Source organism: Pan paniscus, chromosome 19, assembly GCF_029289425.2.
Source record: "Pan paniscus chromosome 19, NHGRI_mPanPan1-v2.0_pri, whole genome shotgun sequence".
NCBI lineage: Eukaryota > Metazoa > Chordata > Mammalia > Primates > Hominidae > Pan > Pan paniscus.
Genome location: NC_073268.2, coordinates 18,606,975 through 18,632,051, shown reverse-complemented (window position 1 = coordinate 18,632,051; position 25,077 = coordinate 18,606,975). Strand labels below are relative to the sequence as shown.

General features: G+C 46.1%; 1 protein-coding gene across 4 annotated transcripts in view; it reads right to left on the bottom strand.

The window, feature by feature from the left end:
* LOC100988926 (putative uncharacterized protein encoded by CRHR1-IT1) overlaps positions 1 to 24,517 on the bottom strand; it is a 29,074-nt gene extending 4,557 nt beyond the window's left edge. Inside the window, exons 1-5 of one of the 4 annotated variants that reach the window (XR_010110624.1) lie at positions 21,351 to 23,614; positions 19,681 to 19,814; positions 13,161 to 13,463; positions 11,073 to 11,328; positions 1,989 to 4,958 (exon numbers count right to left, since the gene is read on the bottom strand). Coding sequence is in view for 1 of the 4 variants with exons in the window: in XM_063598983.1 (XP_063455053.1) it covers positions 639 to 723 (85 nt within the window). In the remaining 3 variants the exon portion in view is untranslated. Of the gene's footprint in view, positions 1 to 638; positions 4,959 to 11,072; positions 11,329 to 13,160; positions 13,464 to 19,680; positions 19,815 to 20,570; positions 21,002 to 21,350 lie in introns of those variants that run through there. The other 3 variants (XR_008621677.2, XM_063598983.1, XR_010110623.1) reach the window with 3 other exon arrangements.
* Positions 24,518 to 25,077: the final 560 nt, after the last annotated feature.

Here is a 25,077-nt window from a genome sequence, read left to right as displayed (position 1 = left end):
TGTTGCCCAGGCTGGTCTTGAACTCCTGGATTCAACCAATCCGCCCGTCTCAGCCTCTTAAAGTGCTGCGATCACAGGCATGCGCCACCATGCCTGGTGACTTTATCTTCTTGAACCTTAATTTTTCCCCTTTTGTAATGCAGACATAATACACATGCCTCGCTCAGTGCAAAGATCAGAGATGATGTGTATCAAGTGACTAGCACAGTATCTACTTTTTTTTTTTTTGAGACAGTCTTGCTCTGTTGTCCAGGCTGGAGTGCAGTGACGCGATCTCAGCTCACTACAGCCTCCACCTCCCAGGTTCAAGTGATTCTCCTTCCTCAGCCTCCCGAGTAGCTGGGACTACAGGCGTGCACCACCATACCTGGCTAATTTTTGTATTTTTAGTAGATAGTTTCACCATGTTGGCCGGGCTGGTCTCGAACTGCTGACCTCAAGTGATCCACCCACCTTGGTCTCCCAAAATGCTGGGATTACAGGTGTGAGCCACCATGTCTGGCCAATATCCACTATTTTTAGTAAATGATAGCCATGATTACTGCTGCCACCTTCATTATTGACACTCAAATGTCCTCTGCTCTGAGTGCTTATTTTGCCTTTCTCTTCTAGGAATATCCCTGTTTTCTGGGTCTCTCCTGGTGTCCAGCCATTACCACAGGCACAGAGATGAATTCCTCTACACTTGGGAAACCCCAAGGCTGACCCCAGCCAGGGATGCATGTGGGTTAGTTGGGATGGAGCAGCAGCACCACCTAGTGGCAATGTGCAGCAGCACGCTAATTACTGGCCAAATGCAGGAGTTTGTCTAATAGCTACTACATCAGGACACCTTGGAAGTCACCTACTCCAGCGGTTCGTCTAGTGCTTGTGTGGCCACAGCATCCTCCTAGAGAGGGCTTCCCATGCCATGCACTAGAACAAAAGAGGATGCGGAGAATGAAAGACAAAATAGGAGAAAACTTCTCAGTGTAATGCTCCTCAGGGACCATAGGGTAGTAAAAAAAAGTTTAAAAAGCATCTCCACCAGATCTAGAGACAGGAAGTAGGTCAGTGGTTAGTGGTTGCCCAGTGCTGCGGAGGACGGGGGAAATGAGGAGTGACTGCTAAAGGGTACAGGGTTTCTTTTCAGGGTGATAGAAATGTTTTAAAAGTGGCCAGGTGCGGTGATTCACGCCTGTAATCTCAGCACTTTGGGAGGCCGAGGCGGGCAGATCGCTTGAGGTCAGGAGTTCAAGGCCAGCCTGGCCAACATAGTGCATCCCCGTCTCTACTACTCATACAAAAATTAGCCAGATGTGGTGGTGCACACCTGTAATCCCAGCTACTCGGGCAGCTGAGGCACGAGAATCACTTGAACCCAGGAGGCAGAGGTTGCAGTGAGCTGAGATTGTGCCACTGCACTCCAGCCTGGGTGACAGAGTGAGACTGTCTCAATAATGATGATAATAATAATAATAATAATAATGATGATGCTGATGAGTTTGTGGCCAGCACTGCTGTTCATACTTGGACAAGATATCTCCAGGGAAACACCGGAGCAAGACATTCAAAGGTAGGAGACAATCCTCATAACTCTATGAGGCAGGTATCAGTATCCCCATTTAACAGTTAAGCAAACTGAGGCTCCGACATACAGAGGCTAAGAGTCAGTGGCCTGAGGCTAGCAGCCAGTGAGGGACATGGCAGGGATGCAAACATGGCTTTCAGAGACCCAAGTCTTTCCTCAAAACTACTGTACTGAAAAGTGCTCCCCACTTATACTTACTCTGACTCACCAGCTCCAGTGTCACAGTGTGGGAAAGGCTGTAGTGGGTGTGCCGTGAAAAGGCAAAGGCGTACTGCCAGGGCCTAAGGCTGGGACAGCACATCTCAGTTTGTCTTCCATAAACACACCCTAGGAGTTTCAATAGAAACTCTGCTAAAATTGATGGGGAAAGAGATTTCAAGAAGTTCAATACATTCAGAAGCACATGACTATCCTCTCCTCCTTCCAAAGCAAGTTCTTTATTGTCTGAGCAATCAATAAGTGTTTAACGAGGCCTGGCACTGTATTAGGTAAGCTGTAGCATAAATACAAAAGTGTAAGACACAGTCCCTGCCCATTTGAGGCGTACAATCTAAATATTTCTCAGAGGCCAGGTGCGGTGGCTCACACCTGTAATCTCAACACTTTGGGAGGCTGAGGCAGGCGGATCATGAGGTCAGGAGTTCAAGACCAACCTGGCCAACGTGGTGAAACCCTGTCTCTACTAAAGATACAAAAATTCGCCGGGCGTGGTGGAGGGCGCCTGTAATCCCAGCTACTCAGGAGGTTGAGGCAGGAGAATCGCTTGAACCCAGGAGGCAGAGATCACACCATTGCACTCCAGCCTGGGCAACAAGAGCAAGACTCTGTTTCAAAAAAATAAAATAAAATAAAACAAATATTTCTCAGAAATTACTCCATGGTTAAAAAGCAAATCTGGACTTAGTTGCCAGTATTGCAATGAACATTCTTTAAATTCAATATTTTAAAGAAAAACATGATACCACACATTTATCATGGAATGAAATTTTTTCCTAGTAATATCAACTTCATTGTTATGAATAAATAAGGTTTGCTTCAGTTAAAATTCACCTGACATGGCCCTCCTGTATAATTTTTTATTTAATTTTATTTTTAAAATTTTATTTTATTTAAAATTTATTATATTAAATTTGGGACAGGTTCTCGCCATGTTGCCCAGGCTCATCTCAAACTCTGGGCTCAAGCGACTCTCCCACCTTGGCCTCCCAAAGCGCTGGGATTACAGGCATGAGCCACTGTGCCTGGCCAATCTTCTATAATTTGAATAAATATTTCTTGAAAAAGTAGTTTTAGAAGGTTAAATAGGCCAGGCGTGGTGGCTCACGCCTATAATCCCAGCACTTTGGGAGGCCGAGGCAGGTGGATCACTTGAGGTCAGGAATTCAAGACCAGCCTGGCCAACATGATGAAACCCTGTCTCTACTAAAAATACAAAATTTAGCTGGGCGTGGTGGCGGGCGCCTGTAGTCCCAGCTACTCAGGAGGCTGAGGCAGGAGAATCGCTTGAACCCGGGAGGCAGAGGTTGCTGTGAGCCGAGATCACGCCACTGTACTCTAGCCAGGGTGATAGAGCAAGACTCCGTCTCAAAAAGAAAAAAAAAAAAGAAGAAGAAGTTTAAATAGAAGTGCTTAGGTACTAATATGGCCAACAATTGCCTGGACAAACGAGCTCTAGGCTACTTAGTGAACCTCCTCTCCGGGATATTTTTATTAATATTTGGAGAACAACATAAAACACATTTCCAAGTGGTTCATGAGATGCCATGGCCATCCAAAAGAGGGAGGCAATGCGCCGGAGCTTGGTCTTGACAAGAGATATTTTCCATAGCAAAATTTACCACTAACTCGAGGGCAATACCAGGTGGGCTGGGAATCTCACATCTCCCAAAATAGCCTCTTGATTCTGTCACAAACTTTCAGAACTCAAAGGCTTGTGGTTCTGGGAATGGAAACTAACCAAACATCATCTGGACTGAGACAGCCAAACCTGGGGACAGCGCCATCCCAAAAGTGAACCGTCTGCTTCATGGGAAGAACATTTAGCTCAGAGCAGGGATGTAGCAGCTGCAGTCGCAGGGGACCGAGACCCAAGACGGTGATGCCCAGAGCACAAACACGACCCTCCACTGGCCTGTGGGGCTCTGGGAAAGAGCTTCGGCCTCACACTGGGTCACCTCCCCACAGGGTCCCCATCTGGCAAATAAGGGAAGGAACTAGCATAAGGAAAAGGCTGGATACCTTCCTAGTGTTATGAAGTATTGATATGCCAGTGAAAAAGCTCACGGATGTCTTTAAATAAAGCATCTTACATCAGGAACTCTGGGCTACAATACAGCTTCAGGGAAAAGTTCCAATCTGAGCCTCTTTGCACCTGCAATAAGCAAATACCTTTTCTTTCCTGAGGATCATTTGCTTAAAGCACTGAAGAGTGAGCTGCTAGCTGCAGCAGTGGTGGTAAAGAATGACCATTTCTCAGTAGCGCAGTGGCTCATGCTTGTAATCCCAGCATTTTGGAAGGCTGAGGTGGGTGGATCCCTTGAGCTCAGGAGTTACAGACCAGCCTGGGCAACATGGCAAGACCCTGTCTCCACAAAAAATACAAAAATTAGCCAGGTGTGGTGGTGCACACCCGTAGTCTCAGCTACTCAGGGGGCTGAGGTGGGAGGATTGCTTGAGCCCGAGAGACGGAGGTTGCAGGATTGCTTGAGCCCGAGAGACGGAGGTTGCAGTGAGCTGAGATCGCACCACTGCACTCCAGCTTGGGCGACAGAGTGGGAGGCTGTTTCAAAAAAAATTTTTTTAATAAAAAATAAATAAACATGAAAAGGTACAGTAAAAATATGGTTAAAAAAAAAAAGAATGACAATTCCTTCCTTTTTACGAAAGGATGCCAAAGACTAACAGGACTCCAGACGCCAGACCAGGATTGCAACAGCTGAACTCAGTCCCCGCTCCAACTCGCCTCCATGAAGCCCGCTCTGGCCTTCGAGCACCAGCAAGCCCTCTGGACTTCTCCATCAATTGCAAAAATGATCATCAAAGCTACTGAAATGGAAGGTGGTGTTTAAAACTTAACACTGGGTTTCTTAAAATGTAACACTGCTTTTCTTATGGCATGGATAAGGCACCGTGAGAAAGCTGCCTCCACTCCCAGCACACACGTACACGTGCACACAGCAGAGGCTAGCTGATGTGGCCACAAGGCACAAAGAATAGATCCTTCTGATCAGTTCTGGTTCTGGAACTGGTTGGCGAGCCAGTTCAGGCCTTCGTAAAGCCCATGTCCAGTAGTGGCACAAGTAGCCTGAATGTGCCAGTTTCTGTAGCGGAGGGAATGGAGGCCGAGCTTGTCCGTTATCTCTGCCGCGTTCATAGTATTAGGGAGATCCTTGAAAAAGAACATTCAAAAGTCAATGTATACTGTTGTATCCATATAGCGAAATATGCTCTTCCCTGTTAAACGTGCCCAAACCCACAGTCTTCTCTGTTGATGGCCAACTCCAACCTTCCAGTTGCTCAGGCCAAAAAGCTTGAAATTATCCTTACTTTTTTTCTCTCAATGTCACAGCCCATCTGTCAGGAACTCCTAATGGCTCTACTATCAAAATGTATCCAGAATCTGACCACTTACTAACTCCACAGCTGTCGCCGCGATCTGACACCACATCGCTTCTCACCTGGATGACTGAAATAACTTCCTAACTGTCCTCCCTACTTCTCTGCTCTTGCTCCCGTGAAGCCTATTCTCAACCCAGCCATCGGTGAATCAGATTGAATCATTCTTCTATCAAAACTGCAACAGCTCCCCCTCTCTCAGGATACGAGTCCGAGTCCTTATGGTCTACAAAGCCTCCTGGACTGGAGACCTCAACGAAGTGGTCTGTTCCATCTTTTCAATATGGCACTCACCATACATTACTACATCACGACATTTACTTATTTAAGTATATTTATTATTGACTATCTATCTGTCTCCCCTAACTAGAATGCAAGCTTTACAAGGGCAGGAATCTTGGTCTATCTCGTCCTCTGATGTATCCCAAGTGCCTTGAAATGTGCTTGGCACAGAATAAGCTCAAACTAAATTTGAATAAATCAGCATTAAAGAACAAAGTAAGGCTGGACACGGTGGCTCACACCTGTAATCCCAGCACTTTGAGAGGCCGAGGTGGTCGGATCACCTGAGGTTGGGAGTTCTATACCAGCCTGACCAACATGGAGAAACCCCGTCTCTATTAAAAATACAAAATTAGCCAGGAGTGGTGGCGCATGCCTGTAATCCCAGCTACTCGGGAGGCTCAGGCAGGAGAATTGCTTGAGCCCAGGAGGCGGAAGTTGCGGTGAGCCGAGGTAGCGCCATTGCACTCCAGCCTGGACAATAAGAGTGAAACTCCATCTCAATAAATAAATTAATTAATTAATTAATTAAAGTAGCTGTAGATGTACTGATATGGAAGGACTTCCAAGATATACTAAGTGAAAGAACATAATCATACAATTGCTTACACAGGCAGAGAAAGTTGGATCTCTGGAAAGAGAAAGAATAAATTTAACAATGAATAGTAGCACTAGAATATTTCACTTGAATATTCTGAACTGTATGCATATTTATACCATGAGAACATTCTGTTTTCATCATTGAAAACAACAGAGGCACCAAGCACGGTAGCTTATACCTATAATCCCAGCACTTTGCGGGGCTGAGGTGGGAGGACAGCTTGAGCACAGGTGTTTGAGACCAGCCTGGGCAACATAGCAAGATCTCAGCTCTACAAAAAAATTAAAAAATTAGCTGGGCATGGTGGCACGTGCCTGCAGTCCCAGCTACTTGGGAGGCTGAGGAAGAAGGATCACTTGAGCCCAGGACTTCGAGGCTGCAGTGAACTGTGATCGCACCACTCCACTCCAGCCTGGGCAACAGAGTAAGACCCTGTCTCAAAACAAAACAAAACAAAAAAATCACACACACATACACACACACACCCTCCAGAGTCATTTTCTTTCTTTAATAGTCATATGTTCACTGTGCAAACTCTGGACTGACATTGAACCTGAACAGTGAGAGTAACGGTTGTACAAATGATGATCCATCCACCGTTTAAAATCAGGTCTACAAAGAGTTGGATAACAAGAGACAATGATTTTGATAAATCTAAAGTGATAAGACAGGATGCAACATTGTCACAACAGTATGATCACAATTACATAATGAATGCACTCATGGAAGAGAAAGTGAAGGAAGGATGTCAGAATGTGACGGTGGTCATCTCAGACTGGTACAATTCCACGTGGTTCTTTCTACCTTCTTTTTCATGCTTAGTTTAGCTCAGAGTCCTGAGGCTGGATAGTTCTACACTTGGTCTTCCTCCCGTATTTCTTTTACTGTTTTACATTTATGTACAAGCCCTTTTCCTCCTCCAAAACAGGCCCTATATGATTCAATCTCATCTCCTCTCTCTCTCCCCGGCTCATTCTGTTCCAGCTGCACTGGCTGCCATGCTGTTCCTAGAATTGTGTGGCTCCCTTCCTCCCGGCCTTCTGGTCTCCGCTCAGATGTCATCTCATCAGAGAGGCATTCCCAGTCTTTCCCACACCCGCCCTGCCCCTTTACTATGCTTTTGCTTCTTCCACAACACTTAAAAACCATTTGACACGTATTATTATTTATTTTACTCTGTAGCCCAGGATGGAGCATAATGGAATAATCTCATCTCACTGCAGCCCCAAACTTCCAGGCTTAAGTGATCCTCCCACCTCAGCCTCCTGAATAGCTGGGACCACAGGTGCATGCTACCACATCCAGCTAATGTTTGTACTTTTTTGTAGAGATGGGGTTTCACTATGTTGCCCAGGCTGGTCTTGAACTCCTGGGCTCAAGTGATTCCCCCCGCTTCAGCCTCCCAAAGTGTTGGGAGTACAGGCATGAGCCACCACACCTGGCACATTTCATGTTATTTATTGGTTGACTCTCTTCCCCCTAGCAACGTAAACTCCAAGAACACAAGGACTTTATCTGTCTTGGTTTAAGCCTAAAACCAAGTCTGGAACTTAGTAGATGCTCGGTGGCTCACACCTGTAATCCTAGCAATTTGGGAGGTCGAGGTGGGCAGATCACTTGAAGTCAGGAGTTCGAGACCAGCCTGGCCAACATGGTGAAACCCAGTCTCTATTAAAAATACAAAAATTAGATGGGCATGGCGGCGCATGCCTGTAATCCCAGTTACTTGGGAGGCTGGGGCAGGAGAATCACTTGAACCCGGGAGGTGGAGGTCACAGTGAGCTGAGATCACACCACTGTACTCCAGCCTGGGCAACAGAGTGAGACTCTGTCTCAATAAAAAAAAAAAAGACATTCTAGCAAGGAGATGGTGGGAGATATTATGGTTGGTACTGGAGACAGGGAGGCAGACATCTCATTTAAATGTCTGTATTTACAAGTGAGACATTTGGCAGTAAATTTCAGTTCCAGCATTCAGAAAGCCAATAACAACATACTTGTTTATTGGCAAATACCAATAAAACTGCATTTCTGAGCTCATCGTCCTCTAACAAGTAAGTTAGCACTTCCCAGGCCTCATCAATCCGCTCTCTGTCATTACTGTCAACCATAAAAATCAGACCTAGAAAGAAATCACGAGCATGTTAGTGATCTGAGCCTGGAAAACGCAGCTGTTTATGTATCTTCACGACTTCTCCCTGCTTATGTGTGTGACTTCACAAAGGCAATCGATACGGAAGGATACATCATCTCTAGAGTTAGGAGGCCTGCTATACACTCAACTCACATTTTGCAGAAGCATCACAGCCCTGCACCATATTAACAACAAGAATATATCCTGAAAAAGTTAGTCTCATTTTTTAATCACTTAATTTCCACGTCAGGGAAAAAAACTTTTTTTAAATTTATTTATTTATTTATTTTGAGATGGAGTCTCGCTGCAGCCCAGGCTGGAATGCAGTGGCGTGACCTCGGCTCACTGCAACCTCCACCTCCTGGGTTCAAGCAATTCTCCTGTCTCAGCCTCCCGATTAGCTGGGAATATAGGCACACCATCACACCCTGCTTATTTTTGTATTTTTAGTAGAGACAAGGTTTCACCATATTGGTCAGGCTGGTCTCGAACTCCTGACCTCAGGTGATCCGCCTGCCTTAGCCTCCCAAAGTGCTAGGATTATAGGCGTGAGACACTGCCCCTGGCCAAAACATTGTTTTTTAAAACATGTAAAGTTTAGTGTAATAAAAGCATTCTAGGGCTAGCCCTCTAAAGCAAAACTTGAGACAAAAGCTTAAGTGCAGGTACTTTCTTTGGGAAGTGATCCCAGAGAGCAGGAATGAGGGGCTGAGGGAGTAAAACAGGGCAGGAGGGACAGACAATAGAAGGATGACTTATCAAGCTGGGCCCCCACTATGGGACCACTGCTCACCGTTGTTGGACATTCTAAGAAGCCATATCAAATGCCTGTCAGAACTGTCCACCCAGAGGACAAAAGAGGAAATAAGTATCCTTCAGTACCCATTCCCTGTTGCTCAAGAACAACTCAACAGGTGTTAGGCCACCCATACTTCTGGGTCACATTGGTATGAACACCAAGAGATTCCTATGGGCATCTGTATAGTAATGAATTTGGCTGGTCTTTGTCCCCAGTTTCTAGAAGGTAGCCTCTAAACCCTTGGACTTTTCAGAGTGATAGCAGTATCTTTTTTTTTTTTTTTTTTGAGACGGAGTCTGGCTCTGTCTGCCAGGCTGGAGTGCAGTGGCGCGATCTTGGCTCACTGCAAGCTCCGCCTCTCGGGTTCGCGCCATTCTCCTGCCTCAGCCTCCCGAGCAGCTGGGACTACAGGCGCCCGCTACCGCGCCCGGCTAATTTTTTGTATTTTCAGTAGAGACAAGGTTTCACCATGTTAGCCAGGATGGTTTCGATCTCCTGACCTTGTGACCCGCCCGCCTCGGCCTCCCAAAGTGCTGGGATTACAGGCGTGAGCCACCGTGCCTGGTCAGCAGTATCTTTGTTATCACGGCGGGCCCACACCTCTAAGTTGATGCTAACAAGGTGACTCAGAGTGGGCCCCTAGATAGTGCATGCTAACAAGATCACCTCTGGGGAAATGAGGGTGCTAAAGTTTGAGTCACATGGCCAATGATTCAATCAATCGTGCCTATGCAAGGAAGCCCCAATAAAAATGACAAATACTGAAGCTCAGGAGCACGTCCCTGGTTGGCAATACTCTATACATTGTCACGCATCGATGTGCTGGAAAGGTTAACAGCCCCTGACTCCATGGGGAGAGAACAATGAAAGCTTTGCGTTTGGTGTCCTCCCAGATCTATGTGTCTTTCCCTTTGACTGGTTCATTTATATCCTTTTGCTTTATTGATCAATTAATAAAACTGTAGTTGTAAGCATAGCATGTCCCTGAATTCTGTGAATCATTCTAACAAGTGATCAAACCTGAGGGGGTAGTGGAAATCGCCAAATTTGTAGCCATCTGGCCAGAAGTGAGGGTGGGCTGAGGACCCCCAAACCTGTTGCCAGCTGGTGGCTGAAGTTGGGGATTCTTGTGGAGGATGGTGCCCTCAACCTGTGAAATAAAGTCCAACTCCAGGGGGTTGGTGCCGGAAGTCTCTGCAGCATTCCATACTATAGCATCAAATACATCCCAAGAAGTAAAAGATACCTGGGGCAGGCCAAAGAAAGGCACCACCCCATCACACCTGAGTGAAGGTGACCAAAACCTGCACAGACCCAGTCACTGCTACATTGGCTGGAGGAAGCTGTGGGGCCAAAAGCATCTCCAGGGAGGGGCACAGGTGGCATCCAACACACCCTCCAAGCACAAGAAGGGGAGATGCCTTTGGCAGTAGTTCATGTGACATTAATGATAACAACAATCTGTCAGCCAGGTGTGGTGGCTCAGGCCTGTAATCCCAGCACTTCAGGAAGCCAAGGTGGGCAGATGACTTGAGGTCAGGGGTTCGAAACCAGCCAGGCCAACTTGGCAAAACCCCATCTCTACTAAAAATACAAAAATTAGCCAGGCATGGTGACGCGTACCTGTGATCCCAGCTACTTGGGAGGCTGAGGTAAAAGAATTGCTTGAACCCGGGAGGCAGCAGTTGCAGTGAGCTGAGATCGTGCCACTGCACTCCAGCTTAGGTGACAGAGTGAGAACCTGTCTCAGAAAAAACAAAAAACAAAACAAAACAAAATTTGTGTTTGGCTAAGAGTAAGCCCTTAACACAAAAATGTGAAGTGGCTGCCAAAAGAACAGTTTGATCCTAGGCTGCAACACCAGTAGTGACGGGGTCTCAGTTCCTAGGACATGGGTGATACCAGGCTTACTCTACATCAGTCAGAACATCCTGGGAACGTTATATGGGCAGTGCTGGATCCCACACTCTGAGACATGGGCAAACTGAAGAAATTCAAAAAATGACCAGGAGAGCAAACGCATTAGACACTAGGCCATATGAAGAACAGCTGCTATAACTGGAGATTTTACCTGGAGAAAAGAGTCACGTAGCGGCTGATGGCTATCTTCAAGTAGCTGAAAGTCTATGATGTAAAGAGGATTCAAGCGTTTTATAGAGCTCTGTGAGGTGGACTGAAGATCAGTGGTGAAAACTACAGAAGTCAGCCTAGCAGAGTGTCAGCAGATGAAGATGCAATGGGCTGCCTCAGAAGGCACTCCTGTCACTGGAGATACTTGTTTGTGCACAACTTCAGCCACAATTCATGGGGACCCTGCAGAAGAGACCCTGGAAGGAAAATAGTAGCAGGATAAGATGACTTCTTGGTTTCCTTTGACCATGAGATTTCACGACTATGTCTAGGAGAGTAAACCAGTGCCGGCCCTCTTCCCTTTCCCTCCGTGCCTCCCAGGCCCACTCAACAGCTGCCTGAACCAACGGCTCCAGAGCAGCCTACTATGGCTGATAGAGAGCTCCCGCGGCTTCGGCATGTTTGGGGCTTGCATGTGAGTCAATGTCATGTCTGCTACATCATATCAGATTAAAAAATGAAAAACATTCAAAACTCGCCCGAAGATTTCATATGCTATCAGCAAGTTCTGGTCTCTCGTCGTAACTAAGCAAGCCAGATTATCCAGAAATTTGAGATCCTTAGTCACCAATGCAGAACTGACAGGGAGGAAGCTGCCATATTATCCCTTTGCCATTCCTAAAAAAGCTTTGTAATATTAGGTACCATTTTATACTATCTTTATATAGGTCCTTACCTAAGAACCTAACATCAGACTGGTCCTACATCTGAACTAAGAGAACCTACAAAAAGCATATTTACAGCCGGGCGCAGTGGCTCATGCCTGTAATCCCAGCACTTTGGGAGGCCGAGGCGGGTGGATCACCTGAGGTCGGGAGTTCAAGACCAGCCTGACCAACATGGAGAAACCCCATCTCTACTAAAAATACAAAATTAGCCGGGCATGGTGGCACACGCCTGTAATCCCAGCTACTCGGGAGGCTGAGGCAGGAGAATCGCTTGAACCCGGGAGGCAGGGGTCACAGTGAGCCGAGATCGCACCACTGCACTCCAGCCTGGGCAACAAGAGCAAAACTCTGTCTCAAAAAAAAAAAAAAAAAAAAAAAAAAAGGTTGTCTATGGGAGGGGAACCGAATGGTTAAGGGACAGGAATGAGACAGTGACTTGTTACTATAGAATTGGCCCTCCACATCCATGGGTTCCATATCCATGGATTCAACCAACCACAGATAGAAATTATTCAGAAAAAAAAAAAAAAAAAAAAACTACATCTGTGCTGAACATGTACAGACTTTTTTCTTGTCATTATTCCATGAACAATAGCGTTTCACAACTATTTATACAGCATTTATGTTGTATTCAGCATTATAAGTAATCTAGAGGTGATTTAAAGCAGGGGTCCCCATCCCCAACCCTTGGGGCACAGACCAGTACTGTTAAGAACTGGGCCTGTTAGGAATGGGGCTGCACAGCAGGAGGTGAGCAGCAGGTGAGTGAGAGAAGCCTCATCGGTATTTACAGCCGCGTCCCATCCCCATGGCTCACATTACCAACTGAGCTCCATCTCCTGTCAGATCAGCTGCAGCATTAGATTCTCATAGGAGCGTGAACCCTATTGTGAACTGCACATGTGAGGGATCTACGCTGCGTGCTCCTATGAGAATCTAATGCCTGATGATCTGTCACTGTCTCCCATCACCCCCAGATGGAACCATCTAGTTGCAGCAAAACAAGCTCAGGCTCCCACTGATTCTACATTACAGTGAGTTTGTATAATTATTTCATTATATATTACAATGTAATAATAATAGAAATAAAGTGCACAGTAAATGCAATGTGCTGAATCATCCCAAAACTATCCCTGATCCCCCTCTCCGGCCCCTGGCTCTGTGGAAAAATTATATTTCACGAAACTAGTCCCTGGTGCCAGAAAGGTTGGGGACCACTGATTTAGAGTATACAGGAGGATGGGGGGCTGGAGGTTGCAGTGATCCAAGTGCCACTGCACTCCAGCCTGAATGACAAAGGGAGACCCTGTCTCAAAAAAAAAAAAAAAAAAGAGATATGTAGTACTCCTAACATTCAGTACCTCAGAATGTGATCTTAGAGACGGGATCTTCAGACCAGGTGCGGTGGCTCACGCCTGCAATCTCAGCACTTTAAGAGGCCGAGGTGGGTGGACCACTTGAGGTCAGGAGTTCGAGACCAGCCTGGCCAATGTGGTGAAACCCCATCTCTACCAAAAATGTAAAAATTAGCTAGGCATGGTGGCGAGCACCTGTAACTCCAGCTACTTGGAAGGCTAAGGCAGAAGAATCACTTGAACCTAGGAGGAGGAGGTTGCAGTGAGCTGAGATCACCCCACTGTACTCCAGCCTGGGCAACAGAGACTCTGAAAAAAAAAAAGAGATAGGATCTTCAAAGAGGTCATAAAGTTAAAATGAGGTCATCAGAGAGGACTCTAATCCCAATATGACTTGTCCTTATAAAAAAGGGGAAATTGTGGACACAAAGAAATACACACAGGGAGGCTGGGCGCAATGGCTCACACCTGTAATCCCAGCACTTTGTGAGGCTGAGGGGGGCAGATCACTTAAGGTCAGGAGTTTGAGACCAGCCTGGGCAACAAGGTGCAGCCCTGTCTCTACAAAAAATACAAAATTTAGGCTAGGTGCTGTGGCTCATGCCTGTAATCCCAGCACTTTGGGAGGCCGAGGCAGGCAGATCACCTGAGGTCAGGAGTTCAAGACCGGCCTGGGCAACATGGTGAAACCCTGTTTCTACAAAAAATACAGAAAATTACCTGGGCATGGTGACACGTGCCTGTAATCCCAGCTACTTAGGAGGCTAAGGAAGGAGAATCACCTGAACCTGAGAGGCAGAGGTTGCAGTGAACCGATATTATGCCACTGCACTCCAGCCTGGGCAACAGAGCAAGACTCTGTCTAAAAAAACAAAAGAAATACACACAGGGAGAACTCTACATAAGGACTGGAGTTATGCTGCCACCAGAAGCTAGAAGAGAGGCTTGAAACAGATCCTGTCCCAGTTGCTTCAGAGAAAGCATGCCTCTGCCCTTAGATTTCTAGCCTCCAGAACAGTGAGACAATAAATTTCTGTTATTTAAGCCACTCAGCATATGTCACTCTGTGGCAGCAGCCTTAGCAAACAGATGTCATAAGAAAATTCACAGCTCAGGTTTACTAAGTACCTACCAGGTGCTGTTCTAAACACTCTGCGTGAATAAACTCATTTAATCCTTATAAAGTCCACTCTAGGATCTAGGTACTATCATTATACCCTTTTTACAGTGTGGACACCGAGGTTCTAAGAGGTTAATGAGCTTACCCAGTATCACATAGCCAGAGCCCTCTCTCTCACCACTAGTGTATGAGGAGCTATTATTAACAGTAATTACAATAAGAGCTGGCGTGGTGGCTCACGCCTGTAATCCCAGCACTTTGCGAGGCCAAGGCGGGTGGATCACTTGAGGCCAGGAGTTTGAGACCAGCCTGGCAAACATAGTGAAACCCCGTCTCTACTAAAAATAGAAAAATAAGCCGGGCATGCTGGCAGGCGCCTGTAATCCCAGCTACTTGAGAGGCTGAGGCAGGAGAATTGCTTGAACTCAGGAGACGCAGGTTGCAGTGAGCCGAGATCGTGCCACTGAACTCCAGCCTGGGCGACACAGCAAGACTCCATCTCAAAAAAAAAAAAAAAATTAGTAATTACAATAAGAACAGTAGTAGTCCACTGAGCCAAACACTGCCCTATGTCCTTTACAGATATAATACAAAAGTCCTCTGAAGTAAGTGTTATTATTTCCAGTATGAAGGAGGAACCTGAATCTCAGAGAGATTAAGAAAATCGCCCAAAGTCACACGGTTAAGAGTGCTGAGATTAGGCCGGGCATGGTGGCTCATGCCTGTAATCCCAGCACTTTGGGAGGCCGAGGCGGGTGGATCACCTGAGGTCAGGAGTTTAAAACCAGCCTGGCCAAGCTGGTGAAACCCCATCTCTACTAAAAATAAAAAAAAAATTAGCTGGCCATGGTGACAGATGTCTGTAATCCCAGCTACTCGGGAGGCTGAGGCAGGAGAATCACTTCAACCCAGGAAGTGGAGGTTGCAGTGAGCCAAGATCACCTGGACAACAAAGCGAGACTCTTGTCTCATAAAAAAAAAAAAAAAAAAAAAGAAGAAGAAGAATGCTGAGATTATATCTAATTGCTAATTTAAGGGGATATACAATGAAAACCTGTTTTTACTAAAACTTTAAGAACAAGTTAATTTTTTTTTTTCTTTAATGAGACAAGAGACAAGGTCTGGCTCTATCACCCAGGCTGGACTGCAGGGGCACAATCACAGTTCACTGCAACCTCCACCTCCCAGGCTCGAGCCATCCTCCCACCTCAGCCTCTCAAGTAGCTGCAACTACAGGTGCACACCACCATGCCTGGCTAATTTTCTTTTGTATTTTTAGTAGAGATGGGGTTTTGCCATGTTGCCCAGGCTGTTCTCAAACTCGTGTGCTCCAGCGATCTGCCTGTTCAGCCTCCTAAAGTGCTAGGATTACAGGCGTGAGCCATCGCGTCTGGCCAAGTTAAATTTTTTAATGCCTGACTTTGCAGTTCAATACTAGAAATATACATCTATAAATTCAAAATTCTTGAAGATTCCAAGAGAACACATGTCCTAGATTATGGGCCCTTTTGCATGTGTATCCCCTCAACCACTGTTCAAGAACTATTCTCTCGGCTGGGCACGGTGGCCCACGCCTGTAATCCCAGCACTTTGGGAGGCCGAGTTGGGCGGATCATGAGGTCAGGAGATTGAGACCATCCTGGCTAACACGGTGAAACTCCGTCTCTACTAAAAATACAAAAAATTAGCCGGGCGTGCTGGCGGGCGCCTGTGGTCCCAGCTACTCGGGAGGCTGAGGCAGGAGAATGACATGAACCCAGGAGGCACAGTTTGCAGTGAGCCGAGATTGCGCCACTGCACTCTAGCCTGGGTGACAGAGTGAGACTCCGTCTCAAAAAAACAAAAACAAAAACAAAAAAACTATTCTCTCAGTTAGAACCCTTGCCATTTCTCTGACTTCCAGACACAGAAAGAGAAGAAAAGGAAGGATTGAGATGCTGTTCTTTAAAATTTTTTTTTTTTTTTTTTTTTTGAGACGGAGTCTCCCTCTGTCGCCCAGACTGGAGTGCAGTGGCACGATCTCGGCTCACTGTAAACTCCGCCTCCTGGGTTCACGCCATTCTCCTGCCTCAGCCTCCCGAGTAGCTGCGACTACAGGCGCCTGCCACCACGCCCAGCTATTTTTTTGTATTTTTAGTAGAGACGGGGTTTCACCGTGTTAGCCAGGATGGTCTCGATCTCCTGACCTCATGATCCGCCCTCCTCGGCCTCCCAAAGTGCTGGGATTACAGGCGTGAGCCACTGTGCCCAGCTAAAATTTTCAATTTTCTATTTAATTTTTAAAATCTGATACAAACATCAGAAAGTGTAAAAAGATATAATGCAATGAGAAGTCTCCTTCCTACTCTGTCCTCTACCTGGACAATTCCTAGACCTAACAGGTAACCAGTGCCACCATTTTCTTATTTATTCTTCTAAAGGTTTGTGTTGTTGCTGTTGTTTGAGACAGAGTCTCGCTTGGTCAGCCAGGCTGGAGGACAGTGGCGTGATCTCAGCTCACTGCAAGCTCCGTCTCCCGGGCTCAAGCAATTCTCCTGCCTCAGCCTCCCGAGTAGCTGGGATTACAGGTGTGTGCCACCACGCCCCAGCTAGTTTTTATATTTTCAGTAGAGACGGGGTTTCACCATATTGGCCAGGCTGGTCTCAGACTCCTGACCTCAGGTAATCCACCCACAATGGCCTCCCAAAGTGCTGGGATTACACGTGTGAGCCACCATGCCCAGCCCTAAAGATCTTTTTTTTTTTTTTTTTGCATACATACACCAATGCAAATTATCTTTTTCTCCTGTTTTTTTTTTCCAAAAAACACAAAGGGTATCAAATCATACATACTGTTCTGCATCTTGCTTTCATCACTTAACTGTCTGCCTTGCAGATCTTTCTATATCATATTAAATTATGTTTTAATTCTCTCGTTTTGCTTGTCAAGAACAGTTTTTACTTCATTTCACCATAGTTCAGTCTAGCACACAAGGCATCCAGCAGCCCTAAGAACTACCTGAGACAACTGATGATGGCTCCATGCTACACACTAAAGACCCTGTATCTTTTCTCTCCTCCTCATCTTCATTTCACTCTTTTCTCCAACTCACTCAATTCTCCTTCCTTTCCCTATTCCTCTCCCATCTCACCCACTCCTTAGCCCTAACCCTGACAACTAGACCCTAGTAACATCACTGACATTGCTTAGTCATGGCTAGAAATATTCAGGCTTTAAAAAGGTACAGACCCCTAACACAGAGAAAAAGGGATAAATAATAATTTCCATGAGAACTTCTAATTAACGAGAGTGCCTTAAATTGAGGAGTTTTGGTTTGGAGTTATTCTTCCTTGTTACTTGCCTCCTCTGGCATTTTCATTTGTGAAGACTGAGTGAGTGTGACGCTATTTTCTATACGCATGGAAACAAGCACATACTCAGTCTAACATTTACGCAATGCCTGACAGAACGACAGAGTTCATTCTACAATAAGATAATTGGAAACAAAATATAAGATCTATATAAAATAAACATTTAGGCTCCAAAATATGCACTTTAATTAACCTATCATTTCTTTTTACTTAAATTAAGTAGCTCCAATCTGAAACTACATCTTAGAAATGTTTTAAGGATATTCACCAATGAAAAAGAGAATAAAGTTCCCTCTCCCCACTTTTATTTCCCAGCCCACAAACTCAATGCTATCCTCCCCGCAAAAAGGACCTTTTTTTCTGACCAGACGAACACTGTAATTTTTAAGGTTTCTAAGTAATAAAAATAGGAAGAAAACATTACCCCCAAAAATTGGTTTACACTTAGAAGATGTTTCCCACTGAGCAAAGGATTGGTAAGGAACATAATATTAAGGCAACCACCTAACTGCATTCTTAAGTAGTAACAGGTGGTAACTCACGATATGGAGCTGATTTCCTTTCTCTATTCCTGCCATGCCAGAGACCTCTAGTAGAACTTCTGAGGTTACTGTATTACAACCCAGGTTCAGAGAGATTTAGAGGTAAAACCTTAAACACTGGAAATATCTTTAAAAGTAGGGCTTTGTGTACCAAATACATTCGTTAAAACCTAGGAAACTATAAAATGAAATCCAATGTGTTGATCTCAATCCCCTTGCCTGCTTCCTAAAGAGGACAGAGGCCACCAACACTGGTGCTCAACACTTGCTAAGTCGAAACACTCTTACACAGGTCCTCTGATTCTTAACGGGTTCAGAACTTCTGGTTGCATTCCCCATGCAACCCCTCCAACTCTACAGGGAGAATGCTGGAAAAACTGTGTCACTTTGGCTTCCTGTATATTAATATAAGCACTCTTATCCAGCAATAGCAGCTGAAACATAAATGAAGATGAGAACTCAGCCTACATGACCTAAGATTTCCCACAAGTCCAGATATTTAGGTTACACACACTGCACTATTGTCTGATTTCTCCTCTGCATCAATCTGGAAGTCCACAGAGCAGATTAGCACCCAACAATCTTAACTAAGCTAGTATCCAACTCTGAAGAAAGGCGAAGCTGGTGGAGGGTTTCCAAGACTCCTTATCCTTCTCTGTCCTTCCTCCCATCCCCTCCTTATGTCTTTTCTGTTTGTTTTTATTTAATTTTTTTAAATGTATTTTTAGTCACAAGAAAATCAAAGAAGCCACCTACTTAAGTCTTAAGCTCTGCCCTTTGCTTAGTCCTAATGGAGAGTTCTTTGGCCATCTATGTACAAGAGATTAGAGGAGCCAAAGAGACTGGAGAACCACATCAATGGGAGCTTTTTCATCTAAAGGTCATCTGTCCACACTGTCCAAATGAGGTTTACCCTGTGAAATAAAACTTGGTGTAAGTGCTACCTGCTGAGAAAAATAGTATGAAATGTCACACAAAGGACTGGGGTGCAGCAGGAGGACTCTGAAAGAGTCATACGTGTAAACCAGCAGGTCTTAGAATGCCCTAATATACTATATGAAGTTTCAGAGTAAACAAATGGTTAATGACACATCTTTTGTAACACATGAATCAGCTACTGATTTGCAAGAGTGGGACACACCCTAGTACCTATGACTCTAAAGTACCTGTTTGAAAAGTGGACCTAGATGTTTGAATTGCCAACCCATCCTAAGACCAGAACATAATTTTACAACTATGTAAGTTGCCATAATTTAAAGTTAAAAAGATCACTGCCTTTCATTATAATGGAAATTAATTTGAGAACTTCATTAAAACATTCAAACCGATAATCAAAGAACAGTAGAGATACAAAGTAAGATATAGCCAATCAATCCTAGGAAGCAAACACAAGAGGCAAGAGAAATGGCAGGTAAAGGAAGTGAAGAATAGCAAATTCAAAAACTACAATATTCCCAATTCTAAAGAAAAATGAATAAAATGAGGCTGGTAATGAAAAAATAACACATCTTACCTTAAGAGGCATCCAAGTAGCATTCATAGTGTCAGGATATAAAGACAATACTCAGAAACGAGCAAGAAGTCTTAGAAATTCCCTCGGTTACCAAGTATAAGCAGGTAGGAAAATCTTTTGTTTCGAGAAGGTATCTGAAAGAGAGGATTTTCATTTAGACTAAAAAATAATCAAGACGATGCAAATAGTTTAAGCTACCTGGGCAGGGATTTTGAAGTACTATTTGCCTCATCGCACTAAAAAAGTATAGAAAATACAGTCCCCTTTAGAAAAGGGCAAATGTGTGTCTCCATATATATGTGTGTAGAAACATACTTTACATAAAAAGAGAAATAAATATGTAACACGTATTTTAGATAATGTAAAATTGCTTATCAAACAATTAGCCAAAATCCCAGAGAGAATAAAGTAATTTTCCAGGGTACTTCATAAACACTAAACGTGATTTGTTAACTAACCGTCTAAAAAAAGACCGTTGCCACATTTAATTGTATTTAGTAAAGTAAAACCTCTCTAATCATCCCGACTGTCCCAAGATTATGCTTAAGTTTCAGAGTCAATTCCACATGAAAAGTAAAACCTATTCTTGACTGAAGTACTAGAAACAAATAAAAGACCCTTCTTCCCCAGAGATCGTTAAAAGCAGACCGAGCAACTTAATTTTGAGGGTGGGAGGAAGGTAAATTTGCCTGGAGGCAGGAGGATGGACTAAATGACCTCTGGTAGGATCCTCGTTCAAGTCCTGGGCCTGTATACAATTCCAGCTTAACCAGTTACTGCTTCGCTTAAAATGGAGGCTTGCCCGCGTAGGGACAAAAATAACAGCACCCACTTCTTAAAAATAAATGTCGAAAAGTACCCCTTTTTAAATAAAAATAAAAAATAAACACCTCTGGAGTGGATGTGTTCTTGCTATGCGTTTGTCACTGAGGCTTCGAAGACTTGGCATCACTTTCCTTACCGCTCACCGGATTTTGGGGGAGGAGCGGGGGGCGACAGTTTGACTCTTGACCCAAGTCTCAGGCGGACTTCAGAGCCCCACAGGGGCCCCCAACTCCAGAGCCAGAGGGAGCGGAGAAGCGAGAGCCCGAGATCGCACCTCCCCCCACCGCGGACCCCAGTCCCAAACCTACCCCTCACCTCCCCGCAGTGGGGCGCCTCCTTCTGCCCCATTCCCATTGTTAGGGAGGGCAGAGCGCGGGGTGGGCTCAGGGCAGGGGCGCCCGCGGCCGTTGCCCGGCTCGCTTCAGGAGGGGCGCCCCGCGGGATGCGGCTTCCCTTCCTCTCCGCGTCGGTCCGTCCCACCTCGGCTCGGCCTGGCGCCCCGAGCTCCGCTCCGCGCCCCCGGCCGCGGCCCCGGCCCGCCCCCCGGGCAGCCAGGCCCTCAGGCCACTCGGCCGGCAGCCCGCGTCCCAGGCCTACGAGTGGGCGCTGGGCGGGGGTCCCCGTGCCCCACACACGCGTCCCCTCTCCCCCAGCCCGGCCGCTTCCAGGGCCCTCGGCGGCGCCCGCTCCCCGGGCCCCGCGGCCCCCCGCCTCCCAGCCGGGCCGCTCCCTCGAGCTCGTCGGGTCCGGGACACCTCCTCTACCTCACCATCACCCTGGCCCACTCGTGCCCCCACCCCCAGGGGCACCAGTGCCAAAGGCAGCTCCCCCAGCCCCGGACCTACCTGCACGGTTCAACCAAGCCTAGAAGTGGGGGCGGGGAATCTTCCGCCCTCCTCTGGCGCTCATTGGCCCTTCAGGGGCACATCGTGAGCGACATTGGCTGAGCAATGGTGTCCGTCAGAGCGATGGGGCGGGACAGAAGGGGGAGAGGGATGCTGGTGCCTTGGCGTCTCTGTCTCTGTGTATCTCGTCTCTGTCTCTGTCTCGGCCCTTGGAAACGAGAGGCTTTTGGCTGAGAGGACTAGAAGGGGGCCTGAGGTGGGAGGAATAGGAATAGGAATCCTGACAGAGCGTCACGCCAGTTGGCCACTCTGAACCCCCTACCTAAGTCCCCTTTAGGTTCTCTTCTCCATCACCCCCAACCCCTGCCCGTCACCCCTCGAGGTTCCTTCATCCAGGAAGCGACGTGATGAAAACTCCAGGCCGGAAGGCCATAGGGAGAGATGTTATATATGTATATAAAATATACACATAAAAATGTTTATATATAAACTCAACCAGATATCAGTTCCCTAGGGCCTGGAAAGGAAAGGGCACACATCTCACAGACAGGGAAGGACTTGAGATAGAGCCGGTAGAAGAAGGAATCAAAAATCACTCTAAGAGCTGGCAACAGTGGTTACCTCCTGGGAGAGGAACTGAGTGCCTAGGGAACCAGTGGGCGGAAGACTTCCATATCTCGGCATATCATTTGTATCCGTTGATTTTTGCACCATTCATCAAGATTCCAATTTAAAGAAAAGGATTTAAATGTTTAAATAAGGTCGCAAAACCAGGGGACAGACAAGATAATTGGGCAGGAAAATTGGCGCAACATGCAGATTTGGGGAGGAATCTTAGCTTTTAATATGTTCAGTTCCCGGTAACAGGGTTTTGTAAAACCCAGTGAAGGTGTCCCAGAGGCAACTGAAGTTATGGAACTTGAGAGAGGGTAGACAATCAGGACTAGAGAAGATGCAGGGTCCTCTGCCTAAAGATAGTGATCTATGACATGCTAAAGGATAAACTCCCAAAGAAGGGTAATAAGACACCCACAGTAAAAGGTAGGAGGACGAAAAAGGTCAGTGAGGTAAAAGAAACAATATTAAAGAGGCATGAAAATTAAGGGAGGAAGGGTCTGTGGAAAATAGAATAATAAAACTATGAGAGAGACCGGGCACGGTGGCTCACACCTGTAATCCCAGCACTTTGGGAGGCCAAGGCGGGTGGATCACCTGAGGTCAGGAGTTCGAGAGCAGCCTGCGCAGCATGGTGAAACCCGATCTCTAATAGAAATGCAAAAAAAAATTAGCCAAGCGTGGTGGCACGCATCTGTAATCCCAGCTACTGGAAAGGCTGAGGTGGGAGAATTGCTTGAACCGGGAGGCGGAGGCTGCAGTGAGCCAAGATCGCGCCACTGCACTCCAGCCTGGGCGACAGAGTGAGACCCTGTTTCAAAAAAAAAAAAAAACTGTGAGAGCCTCATAGGTCTTACCTCTTTACCTCTTTAGGCTCTGGTAACCATGGGACAACAAGAATGAAAGCCAAGGCCGGGCACGGTGGCTCACGCCCCTTGGGAGGCCAAGGGGGGCGGATCACAAGGTCAGGACATCAAGACCATCCTGGCCAACATGGTGAAACCACGGGCATGGTGGCGCATGCCTGTAATCCCAGCTACTCGGGAGGCTGAGGCAGGAGAATTGCTTGAACCAGGGAGTCAGAGGTTCCAGTGAGCCGATATCACGCCACTGCACTCCAGCCTGGCCGACAGAGTGAGACTCCGACTCAAAAAAACAAAAAAACAAAAAAAAACCACCTTTATCGATTAAGAATCTTTTTTCTGAGTTTATTAATTCTATTTAAATCAACCCCAGAAAACACCTTCAACACAGCCTCTCATTTCATATCTGCAAAATGGGGCAAAAAAAAAATAGTTCCTACCCTTTAGAGTTCTTGTGAAGATTAAATTAGTGAATACATATGATGGATTTTTTTTTCTTTTTTCTTTTTTTTGAGACACAGTCTCGCTCTGTCTCCCAGGCTGGAGTGCAGTGGCACTATCTCAGCTCACTGCAAGCTCCGCCTTCCGGGTTCACGCCATTCTCCTGCCTCAGCCTCCTGAGTAGCTGGGACTACAGGCGTCCGCCAGCATGCCCGGCTAATTTTTTGTTATTTTTAGTAGATACGGGGTTTCACCGTGTTAGCCAGGATGGTCTCAATCTCCTGACCTCGTGATCCGCCCGACTTGGCCTCCCAAGTGCTGGGATTACAGGCGCGAGCCATGGCGCCCGGCCTGTATGATGGATTTTTTAAGAGCCTGACTGGCGGGGTGAGGTGGCTCATGACTGTAATCGCAGCACTTTGAGAGGCTGAGGCAGGTGAATCACCTGAAGCCAGGAGTTCGAGACCAGCCTGGGCAACATGGCGAGACCTCGTCTCTACAAAAACACACACACAAAAATTAGCTGGGCATGATGGTGCATGCCTGTAGTCCCAGCTACTCAGGAGACTGAGGTGAGGGTCACTTGAGCCTGGGAGGCAGAGGTTGCAGTCAGCCGAGATCTCACCACTGCATTTCAGCCTGGGTGACAGTGTAAGAACCTGTCAAAACAACAACAACAACAACAAAAAAAAACAACAACAACAAAAAAACGCACGAAAAAAACCACATAAGCTCCTTGAGGGCAGAAACTGTCCCCTAGTCTTCTATATTTTATTTCACACAATGTACAGAAGACTAAATGAATAATTGTTAGCTGGTTTTTTTTTTTAAAAGGGGATAAGATCAGTTACAATGTCTTTTTCCTCAGTCAATCACATAAGTATCTAAAATGACATTCCAAAGTAAGGACAGGAGTTTAAATCCTGAACTATGGTATCTAAAGTAAACTTGAACTTTCCTTATTTTTAAAAAATTTTGGCCGGGCGCGGTGGCTCACGCCTGTAATCCCAGCACTTTGGGAGGCTGAGGCGGGCAGATCACAAGGTCAAGAGATCTAGACCATCCTTGCCAACATGGTGAAACCCCATCTCCACTAAAAATACAAAAATTAGCTGGGCGTGGTGGCACGGACCTGTAGTCCTAGCTACTCGGGAGGCTGAGGCAGGAGAACTGCTTGAACCCGGGAGGAGGAGACTGCAGTGAGCCAAGATCACGCCACTGCACTCCAGACTGGCGACAGACTGTCTCAAAAAAAAAAAAAGAAAAGAAAAAGAAAGAAAGAAAAAAGAAAAGAAAAAAATTCCATACATAGAATTCTGTGTGGCATTTTAGAGAAAGTCATGGTGACTAGAGACACCAGGTGAAATTTTTTTTTTTTTTTTTTTTTTTTTTGGTGACACAACCCCAGGAGATCCTGTGAACATGTGTCCCTTGACCAGGTGAATTTCAGGAGCTTGCACTAGTCCCAGGTTAGCTGGCACCAGGTTGGCCCTAGTTTGAGTGCCTTCCACATACCAGGTACTGTGCTGGAGAAGTAACATCAAAAAGGAAAATCAAATTTCATCTTCAATAAGCAATCACAATACACTGTGATGAGAGTTAGGGTGAAGGAGGTTCAGGTTACCATGGGCTTATATTAGGAGGGCAAATTCTGTCTTCAAGTCTTTTTGCTTCAACAGTAGCGTTTAGATCTTGTGGGCTGGGCATGGTGGCTCTAGCCTGAAATCCCAGCACTTTGGGAGGGTGAAGTGGGCAGACTGCTTGAGCCCAGGAGTTGCAGATTAGCCTGGCAACATGGCGAAACCCTG